The sequence below is a fragment of the Octodon degus genome, unplaced genomic scaffold, assembly GCF_000260255.1.
Source record: "Octodon degus isolate 3935 unplaced genomic scaffold, OctDeg1.0 scaffold00026, whole genome shotgun sequence".
NCBI lineage: Eukaryota > Metazoa > Chordata > Mammalia > Rodentia > Octodontidae > Octodon > Octodon degus.
The window spans coordinates 11117880-11129101 of NW_004524602.1; the positions used below are offsets into that span (position 1 = coordinate 11117880).

The 11222-nt window shown below is 46.7% G+C and overlaps 1 protein-coding gene across 1 annotated transcript in view; it reads left to right on the plus strand.

The window, feature by feature from the left end:
• Nucleotides 1-11051, plus strand: part of Spg21 (SPG21, maspardin) — a 23681-nt gene extending 12630 nt beyond the window's left edge. Inside the window, exons 3-6 of the mRNA XM_023712648.1 lie at nt 4661-4769; nt 6178-6285; nt 8607-8747; nt 10418-11051. Coding sequence (XP_023568416.1) covers nt 4661-4769; nt 6178-6285; nt 8607-8747; nt 10418-10534 — 475 coding nt within the window. The 3' untranslated portion in view covers nt 10535-11051. The remainder of the gene's footprint in view (nt 1-4660; nt 4770-6177; nt 6286-8606; nt 8748-10417) is intronic.
• Nucleotides 11052-11222: the final 171 nt, after the last annotated feature.

Sequence of the window (11222 nt, forward strand, 5' to 3'; positions counted from 1 at the left end):
CCTGTTTTTAAGGCAAAAATTAGTAGCACATCCTGCTAAATAATTGAATGTTCATGTTGGCAGGGCACTTGGCTCATGTACCTCAGGCTCACTGTGCCGCAGATTGTAACAGGAATCCCTTGCCTTGCCTTGGGAGACTTCACATTTTAACTAAAATGTACTCAAACAAGAGACCTCAAGAGTTTAGCTAGCGTTTTCCTGAACAAGATAGGGAAATTCTTAAAAGCCTGGGGGGACAGTACAATCTGACAGTGTTGTTGGTTGGACTGAGTGTCTGCCACTCCACTCCCAGTTAGTGCTTGGGGTTTCTTGTCTAGCAGACTCGAAACCCAGACTCCCTTGAGATCCGTAAGTGAAAACGGTCTGTGTCCTTCTGGGAGAGCTGTTGGCAGAGTGGATGGGTGTGTGCTGGCCTCACTGGGCTTGGGGTGCTGGTATCTCCTAGAGGTGATTTATAGATCCTTCCTGGCCTGGGCAAAGAATTGGTCAGGACAAGCAAAAATGCTAATAAGGCTTTGCATTTATTAGAGGAAGGAAAAATAGACTCTGCAGAGTGAATTTGGGTCAGGTAAATGTAGGGGGAAGAAGTTAACCTTTTTAGCATGAGGACGGGGTATTGTTTTTTTTATATTATTTTTTTTGAAAGATAAGCCAGTATTTATTTTTATTTATTTATTTATTTTTGTGTGTGTGGCCAGCTCAGCCCACCAGGGGGCGGGGCTGGCTGGCATGTGGTGCTGGGGATTGAACTGCGGTCCTTGTGCTTTGCTTAGCTTGTTCTAAGTAGGTGCTTTAGACCACTGAGCCATCTCACCAGCCCGAGGATGGGGTATTGTGAAGGGACACAGTAGTGAGAGTTCAGTGGCAGCTGTTCTGGGTCATCCTATCAGAAACTTGGTGAAATTCTTGCCAGAAGTCCAAGAGCAGAGCTTTGGGACGTGTTCTGTGCATGTGTCGCAGGATTTTGTGACAAGCGGGTCACACTTACTTTCCCCCAGCTTCCGCTGCCTCCTAGCCTTCGTCTCATTTCCCCCAAGCTACACCTATCCGCATAATTCTTTATGAAGTCCTGGGGGAGGGGAGGCTCCGTCTTCATACAGCTACTTCCTCTAGAAGGGGCAGGAGGCCCTGCCTGTGGGGATCATGAGCTCTGTGCCTACCTCGGGGTATTATGGCTCACCGACTGGGTTGAAGGTTGAAAAATAAAACTGTTAGAAGACAAAGAGAAAAGCGTAACTTTGCGTTATCTGTTTCATGGGAAGAAGAAACTAACTTCACTATTAGGTTGGGGATGCAGAGTCCAAATAAGAGGAGCAGGTCAGAGTTGTGCACTTCCTGTGGAGAAGAAAGTATGGCAAGAGGGATGTCACCTGCCGTAGCCAGGGTCCATTTACTTAACTGCACTCAGGGCAGTACAGAAGTCATGTATTCTGAAGAGAAAGCTCAGGTATTCCAGAAGGTCATAGAAATAGCCTTTTCCCTTTGGGTGATTTCTCTCCCCCTCTCTCTGTCTCTCTGTCTCTCTCTTTCTCTGTGTCTCTCTTACTCGCTCGCTCGTTCTTGCTCTCTTTGAAGACAGTGGTTATGGCAAGGATCACTGAGAAGGGACCCTTCCATTCTGGTTTTTGTTGGTCTGTGGGAGCTCCTTCTCTCTAAGTTTTAACGAACACTTTCTCTGCAGGGCAGACACTAGGGGGTCACCGTGGGCCAGGAGCTGGCAGGACTGTGTTCCTGTACAGTTGCATAGCCTTTTGTACTTGGCCTAGAGTGATAAGATATTGTAAGAATCTCCTGATTCTGGGTCTGCCATCGCATCAGAAGATGACAAGGGCGCCCATGTATCATCTCAAATGGATTCACATTTAGCCCAGTTTTGGAGGTTTTTCAAACCCTTCTGAGGGTTGTCATTAGTAATCAAAGCCAATGCTCGGGCCTGTCTTGGCAGAGACTTACCAGAGCTCACTTTAAGGTCTGGTTGACTCTCTTAACATTTCTAGAAGACTGAGGTCTGCATGGAAAATGGAGATGGTACTTTGAGTTATCTGACAGGTAAAAGAAGGACCATTGACACTGTGAAAGGATGCAGGTAATCCAAACTGGGGAATGATTTCTTTGAGGTGCCTCTTGGTCACCACTGTACCCTTCTCTGAATGGGTGGGGCAGGCTGCAGTCCAACGTGTAAAGGTGCCAGTTTGGATGCGTATCTGTTCAAGTCCCTCACGTGGTAGGGTGTAAGTAAAGTCTAATTGCCCACCCTCTCCATCGTATGTCCCTCGGTACAGGAGAGGTGGTTGGGGCTGGCCAGGGTTATCTTATTAGCAGCACTTTCCACAGTTGATGTACGTTGTCAGGGACCCCTGCAGTGAGTCCCCAATCTCCTGCCTGTGTCATGTGTATGGTCAGAAAGAAAAAGGCAAAACACAAAATCTGTGGTGAAAAAAGGGTGTATAGGATGACCAGTGGTTCTCTTGGAACAAAAGGCCAGGAGTCAGAGTGGCCATGGCTTTTGGTGTTTGCGATAACGATAAACAAACGTAGGGTAAAGGTCATGACTGAGTGCTCAGGAATGATGGCTCCTGCAGGCATGGCCCGTGAAGGAGAACAAAGCATTCTTGCGCCAAGCTCGAGGCTCCTCACTTAGATAGTGGTTTAACAAACAAGTTGATGTTTGGAGAAGGAGCTGGAAGGTATTCTTCATTTCAGAGTCTCATGGCCTCAGGAGAGACATTGTCTCATATCCCTGAGATTTCTCAGGCTCTGCTTGAGCCTCCTTTCCAGCTTGGGGGGAGGGGGCTTCTGGCCCCCAGGCTGCTGCTTTGCTTCAGTGAGATGTGTTGGTGCCTTGGCTGGGCTTGGTCACATTCTTTTTAGCCAGTTAAAGGAACACTTACCTCTGCAAAGCCAGCTTTGCTCATAAGGTGAGCAGGACAAAGATGAGAACTAAACAGAATGGGGCAGTGTGCTTCATTTCTTAGGGGAACATGGCTTGATGGCCCCCACATTATCGTAGGCAGATTGGGCAAGCTTTGCAGACTTGCTGGGTGGCTGTTGCTCATCCTAGCCTTTTAAGACTTCGCGTGACCATTTCCCATGTAGCATCTCTTTCCCTGTGGAAAGACTCATGAGGACTTGGATAGCCTTCTGCTGTGTCCCTTGAGGAAGGGCCAGTTCGTTTTCTAAGTACATTGACCCTTTTTAATTCTCCTTTGACCTAAGGCTCATTTATCTTCTTGGGGACTGTAAGCTGGTTTCTGTGGTTGCTCAGGAATTAGGAATAAGGCTAGGGTCTTGAGGGGTTGTAAGACTGCCCTTTTTGCTTTGTTATCAGCCTTTTAATTTCCCAGAGAGACTTTAGATATGCGTATGATTGGAAAGCACTACGGTGACCTGCTTGGGAAGACAAAATGCCTTCGGAGTTGTAGAGTTTCCTGTTTATGCTCTATAAGTGATTACTTATTAGCTAGCAAGCCCCTTTCTTTCCAGATTGCTGCAGATGCATTAGCACCAGAAAATACATATTGGAGTCTGTATAGATATTTATTAGTTATTATTATTATTATTTTAAATTTGTGTATTTGGTGTAGGGTCTCACTATGCAGATTGGACTCGTAGTGATCCTCCTGTATTCAGCCTCTCCAGCACTGGGGGTATAGGCATGTTCCACCATGCCCGGACTCTGTCCCAGGCTCAGTGTGCCCAGGGGCAGGGCCCACACGGCAGGCAGGAATCAAACCCTGGTCCCTGCACTTACCAAAGCAAGTGTTTTATCTGCTGAGCTATCTCGCCAGCCCAATAACATGGTGGGCTAACTTTTTTTTTTTTTTTGTATAGATATTTAGTTTTTTGCCTTTACCTAATATCAGTGCCCAGGCAGAGCTATTAGCTCTGCCTTTGGAGCAGAGGTTCCTGGCTGAAGGGGTTGGCCTCCTGATGCGCTGTGAGTGTCAGCTACATAAGCCTTCTTGGCCAACCATGTCTCCCAAGGGTTCGGGAAGGGCATATTTCTGATACCCTGCGTGCTTGCCTGTCCAGGAGATCACTTATTCTCCTAACTTCAGGCAAGGGATACAGTTCAGCAGCACAGGGCCTGCCTGGCAAATACAAGGTCCTGAGTGCAGTTCCTGGTACCCCAAAGGAAAAAAAAAAGTAGCTAACTTCTTAGCCTATAGGCATCAAAAGAGGCAGGATTGAGTAGTACAAGTTTTTCTAATAACCTCGGGAGCATCTAAGAGCATAGCCTGATGTTTGGAAAGAAAACCTATTAATGCTCAGTTTTCTAGAAAAAGTAGTTTAATCATTGGGAAGAAGGCCAGTTAGGGAAATGAGCATCATCTTAGTGTCTATCTCACTTGAAGGTATGTTGAAATATTGTTTATAGTTATTCTCTTTTTTATTTGTTTTTTTTGAGACAAGGCCTCACTATGCACTTCAGGCTGGCCTCGAACTCCCTGCGATCCAGTGCTGGGATCACAGGCATGCACCATCATACCCGGCTTGGAAAGTGTATATAGAAACAAGACGCTGAGCTCTTTGAAGGGAGGTCTTTTTATAGCTGGATTCTAAGACAGTAATTGCAGAGCTTCAGTGTAAACAAGTATTTGTCCCTTTATGTGTACTGTGGGCAAATTTAAATGATTGGGACTTTGTCTTTTCTTTACAGCTTTTGGCTGATGCCTGCCTTTATGCTCAAAAAAATAGTTCTTGGAAACTTCTCATCTGGCCCAGTGGACCCTGTGATGGCTGATGCCATTGACTTCATGGTGGACAGGGTAAGGGCTGTGGCACGGGGTGGGGACACCTTGTGCTGGGGATGTGCGCAGCTCTGGGCTCCTCCTGAGTGTCTGCTAGAGATCTTTGTCAGGCGATCCGCCTCCACAGAGGTGCTGCTGCTGGCCAGGGCTTGGTCTACCTCAGTGCTTCCCAGTAGCTGTTTGTAAGATCCCACAGGAAGTCTTCAAAAGTACAGCTTTCAAGCTGGAGATGGTGACACACACCTGTAATCGCAGCCCTCTGTGAGGCTGAGGCAGGAGGATTACAGGTTGGAGCCCTGTCTCAGAAGGGAAGAGGGCTGGAGCTCGGAGCAGAGGCCCTGGGTTCAGTCCGCAGTGCTGCACACCGAGAGCAGGTGCCAGGGTGACTGTAGGTAATAACATGCTGTGCATTTCAGAAAGCTGCAAAGCCAGATGTGGTGCCCAGCTGTAATCCCAGTAGTCAGGATGCTGAGGAGGAGGATCGTTAGGAGTTTGAGGCCCGCCTGGGTCACGTAATGATTTAAAAGGCTGCCTGAACTACACAGTGAGACCCTGTGTCAACAACAACAAAAAAAAAACTAGATTTTTGGAAGGTTTTTTTTTATTATTATAAACCTTACAAAGTATGTACATATATACAAACAATGCATATTATCCCATTAATATATACAATACTTAATGCTTTTACATGATAGTTAATTTAGTTATAAAAAATGAAACAGGTGCAATAGAACAGGTTTATAATCCCACTTACTTGGGAGACTGAAGCAAGAGGATTCTAGGTTTTGTTTTGTTTTGTTTTTTGAGATAGGGTAATGCTATATAGTTCAGGTTGATCTTAAACTCTATATATCGCAGGCTACTCTCAAATTCATGGTCATCCTTCTGCCTCAGCCTCCCGATTGCTGGGATTAGGGGCATGTAGCACTGTGCCCTGGAACTAGAGGATTCTGAATTTAAGGTCATCCTGGGGGCAATTTAGAAGACAGACCTCATCTCAGAAAACTTATTCCAAGGCTTCAGACCAGACAGGCCATCTGCAGTTCTTGGGCTCGGGGCGTGGGAATGTAGGTTTTTCCGTCATCCCCTCCACTTCCTCTCAGATACATCTGCCAACTCAAAGTGTGTATTTAGGAGCTCAGGGCAGGACACTGCCGAGGTTTCTTCAGCCTCCAGCCTCCAACGTGCACGAATTGGCTGGCTGCACGTGGGCCCCTGGGCTGAAGCAGGCCAGTTAGATTGAGGTCCTGAAACTAGGAAAGGGCTGCGGGGCCCATTTCAGTCTTTGAAATAGTTTCCTCCCTTTTCACTTTTCTGGCCCCACCACATACAGTAGCACTTTTATAAGCCAAATGGTGTCTGTGGGTGTAATGTAACCATAAAAAGAAAATATTTTTAAAATCTTAACATGTATTCCTGTTTGCAGCTGGAAAGTCTGGGTCAGAGCGAACTGGCTTCAAGACTGACCCTGAATTGTCAAAATTCTTACGTGGAACCTCATAAAATCCGGGACATTCCTGTAACCATTATGGATGTAAGTGAGCTTCCTTTGCAATCCCATAGATGCTTCACCTTTCTAGATACACGTGTCAAGGTATAATTGCTTTATAACCTGAAATGTGCTTCTTCACATGCTACTGGGCTTTTGTTTTTACCCCCAGCTTCCTCAGTTCCAAAATAGTGGCTTTATCGCTTCTCCCGACAGCTATAATACCACCGCTGAAATACACTTCGGGCTGAACATGTAGCTCAGGGATAGGGCACTCGCTTAGCGTGTAAAAGGTCCTGGTACGCTTAATCCGTGTTAGTGCGGTTCTGCTTTCGCATCAGCAGACATCATTCTTTAGCTGTCACATATCTGGGCAGCAAAGAGAAGATGCCTCTTGAGGCAGAGAATGAGGAGCTGTGTAGCGTCCAGTTGGCCCAAAACCTTGTCTTGAAGAAATTCTAGTAAAATACCTGAATAAGAGATTTTCCGCTGCAACCACCTCTGAATCTCCAGTTCAGCGACATCAGGTGTGTTCACAGCATCATGCAGCCATCGAATGACCCCGTTTCCAGAGTTTCCATCTTTGCACACTCTAGATCCATCCAGTAGTTGCTCCCTGGCCCTCTTCCCTGTTGCCTGGCAACCAGCAATCTAATATCTGTCTCCATGGGTCTGCTGATTCCAGGAACATCAAATAAGTGGATTCTTTTTTTTTTTTTTTTAAATTTTAGGACAGGGTCCACAAGGTCTCAAGCGTAGATTGGACTCATAGTGATCCTCCTATTTACAACCTCCCAAGTGCTGGGATTACAGGCATGCGCCATCACACCCAACCTGAATCATGCCTCAGCATGCCCTGGAGTGGGGCTGGGGCCGGCACAGCAGGCCCAGGGGTTGAACTTCCGGCCCCTGCATCTGCCTAAGTAGGCGCTTTAATCCACTGAACTATTTGGCCGGCCCAATAAGTGGATTCTTGCTGTATTTATCCCTTGGTGTGTGGCCTGTCTCACCTAGTACAGCATGTTTAAGATTCGTTGATGTTGTCATGTGTCCATACAGCTCCTTTAGGGCTGCATAATTCCATGTCCATGTTCCACCTTTTGTTTATGCGTGCATCTGCCAGTGGTCATCCGGGTTGTTTCCAGCTTTTGCCCAAGATGAATTCTCCTGTAATGCTAGTGTAAGAGTGTCCGCCTTCCTACTGCTAATTCCTGGGGTACATACCCGTGACTGGAATTGCTGGGTCCCTGGTAACTCTTTCACTTTTTGAGGAGTTGCCATATTGGTTTCCACAGTGACTGTCATTTTGGAAGAGCTTCCAGGATCTCCACATTGTGCCCAGTGCTCGCAGTAGCCCTCCTCGTGGGTGGGAAGCACGTACTCATTGTGGTTTTTATTCTTTGTTGGTGCTGAGGATCAAACCCAGGGCCTTGAGCATGGAGAGCACGTGCTGTACTGCTCAGTTATGCCCCCAGCTTTGACTTAGCTCACTTCATAATTAGTTTATTTTAATTTTAAAATTTATTTATTTATTTATTTGGTACAGGGTCTCATTACACAGCTTGAACTCATAGTGATCCTCCTGTCTCAGCCTCCCCAGTCCTGGGATTACAGGTGTGCACTGCCACATAGTTTCTGTGGCCAGCAAGGCATGCCCAGGGCTCTGGGGCCAGCTTGGCACTGGGGGTCGAACTTGGGTCCTTGTGCTTGCCAAGCAGGTGCTTAGACCACTGAGCTATCTGCCCAGCCCTAAATTGGTTTATTCTTAAACTCAAATGTATTTTTTTGGTCAGGAAATGGTCCATCACAAGCAAAATTTATATGCACACTGTGAAGTATATCCAGAATTTCATAGGATTCAGAAGGACTGAGACTTTTTTTTCACTGAGCATAAATGACTCATGTAATTGTTTTTTGGTTTTGGTTTTGGTTTTTTTTTGGCTAATGAACCATTCGAGATTTCATGATCTTTTCTGAAATAGGCATTTTCAGTAATGATTATTCGCTACTAAATAGTCTATTAACTAAATACATTTGAGAATGTCTGTGTCAGCCCAGCCTGGGCCGCATAGGCACTTAGCAGAACCTGTCTTAGAGTAAAGAGGGACTGGTGGTGTAGCTCATGGTAAGGACCCTGGGTTCATTTTCCAATACCAGGAAAAAGCAACAAAACCAAAAAAGAATGCAGGAGGCATTTTGCAGCAAAAACTTGTCGCTAGGATCTTCAGTTGGAGTAAGCAGGGCTGAGGGACCAGCACCGGTGGTGGCTCAGGCTGCTCTGGGGCTCAGCATTGTCCCTTCTTCATGAGAACAGGGCTCTTGGTGCAGCACTTTCCAGTCAATTTCAGCTTGATTATTTGTTGAAGGTGTTTGACCAGAGCGCACTTTCAACCGAAGCTAAAGAAGAAATGTACAAACTGTACCCTAATGCCCAGAGAGCACACCTCAAATCAGGGAGCAACTTTCCCTACCTGTGCAGAAGCGCAGAGGTGAACCTGTATGTCCAGGTAAGTACCACTGGGAACGGAAAGCTGTTTGGGTTTCTTCTCTGATGGCTGATTAAGAAGGAAATGACAGAATTGTCTGCAGAACAGGCACTGAGTTGATGTGGTTTACTTTTTTTTTTAAAGGACAGTTATAGGATGCGCTCAAGGCCAAGGCACCGGTGCTCAGGGAACTGGGGCACGACGCTGGTGGGACCGGGGCTCTGCCGGGTTTTGGGTGGTGGAAATCTGGACTTTGGTTGTCTGTCTGTGGTCTTGGCTAGTGAGTGGGAGGGGATGGCCCAGCCGTGCTGAGATAAAGGGGATTCATGCTTAGGTGCATCCATAAGTAAAAAGGGAATGGGAAGAACCCATTTTTAGGTCAAAGGGAGTTGCCCACATTTGCCGTGGCTTGGGAGGAAAACCGCTTGTGTCCTGAAGCTGCAGTTTTTCTTAAAAGTACACTTTTCAAATCTTGATTTCCTTGTTTCAAGTCGGTTGGAGCCTCTTGTATTGCATGCTTGTATGTGCAGGAGTTCAGCCTCTTGGGGGTCGTCCGTAGTCTCTGACTGCTGGAAGACAAAGAAAAAGACCCTACAGCTGTGGAAGAGGGGAGAGAGAGAGACAGAGACAGAGACAGGGGGAGAGAGGGAGAGAGAGGAGAGACAGACAGACAGACACAGAGATACTGTGCTTCAGAGAAAAACTGAAGTTTGAGAGGGCCAAAGGCATTGGGGGAAAATAAGAGACTGAAGTCACTCTCTGTGTTGTGTCTTCTGACCCTTTGTGGTTGCCAAGAGAGATATCTCGGGGCTGGGTCTAAGAGTCCTCAAGGCTGACGGAACTTAACCCATCTTTCAAATAAGTGTGCGGTTTCACTGATTCCTGTTGTGGGGATGCACAGGAGTGGAGCCCCAGTGCTCAGAGGAACGAGGCAGCTCCATTTCAGATTTCTAGGAGACCTCAAACAGCTGTCTTACCTGGGACCCACATGCGACTCTGCCCTCCCACCACCCACCGCTTCCTCATCCTCTGCCTAGGTATCAGGAGAGCAGTGACAAGTGATTGATTTGGGTCCGTTTGGCAAAAGCCAGTCGTGTCACCCGAACCTTTCATCCACTTGTGGAAGTAGGTCCCAAGGAGGAAGGTAGAAGAACAGACCCCCAGACACACTTATCCTGGCATGTGGCGGAAGTGCAGAGGTGGAAGGGAGGGTCCAGCCTCTGGCGGGGCAGCCTGCCAAGGGTAGTACCAAGGAGCGCTGGTAACAGAGAAGGCAGCTTGGGACCAAAGATCCTGCCTTGGGGATCTTGAAAATGTTTCTTTGACTTTCTGTGTTTACCAGTTATTCTCTAATTAGCCTATTCTAGGCTGATTTTAGAGGGAAACATTTATGTACCACAGTGGCGCTTTCCTGCAACTCCCCATGGAAGACGACATGCATTCCGTTCTCTACTGTACCCAATCGGTATTATTCAGGCTTGTTACAGTGCTACAAGCCTGTCATCCCAGCTGCGCCAGAAGCTGAGGCAGGAAAGTTGCAAGCTGGAGGCTGTTCTTGGCCTCTAAACAGTCTGGGGCATAGCTCGGTGATAGAATGCCTGCCTAGCATATTTAGGAGCCTGGGTTCGATCCCTAACGCTAAATAGAACTCCTGTTTGTACAATGATCAGAATGACTTTGCATCGCTACAGATACATTTGCTGCAATTCCATGGAACCAAATATGCCGCCATTGACCCGTCCATGGTCAGTGCCGAGGAGCTGGAGGTGCAGAAGGGCAACCTCAGCCTCAGCCAGGAGGAGCAGTAGACGTGGCCGTCACTGTGGATGAGGCGACCCAGCGCGCTTGTGTACAATCAGTGATGTCAGCGTCCACCGCCTCAGGGCAGCTGACTCTCACTGTGCTTTGAAGTGGGACTGATTGTCACCTTCCAGACGGGTGGCAGCGCTTCCGCCAGTGTGCCAGCTCCCACTTCGGTTTTTTTAGCTTTTCAATTTGAAGAACTTTTGAAGTCTCATTTTAAGAAGAGTGAAAATTTTGCTACCAGAAGTCTTCACTACTGTATTACTTGAATGTTAATTTCTGAGATTTGGGGATTTTTTTTCTTTTCCTGTCTTCTTTCTTGCTTTTTATGTTATTTACTATAAATGCCACACATCAAGATCATGTATCAGAAGGACATGAGTTATTTTTGTGCTTTGGGGGCATAAGCATTGACTCAGTGCATCTCAACTACTCTTCATTTCCAGTGAAGCGCACTGTTTTGACTGTCAGCAGTTGTCTTTCTAGACGTTACAGTAGTTTGGAATAAAAATTCAATTTCAGCGAGTGGCCTTTGTAATTATTGCTGCACATGAGGTGCACTGATTAGGTTTTGTGCCAGTTCTGCGTGGCTTTGGGTAAGTCACTTCATCTAAATTGAAGTTTTCTTTTTTTAAAACTTTTTTTTTTTTAAGTTTATTTTATTTATTTATTGTGTGTGTGTGGCCAGCTCAG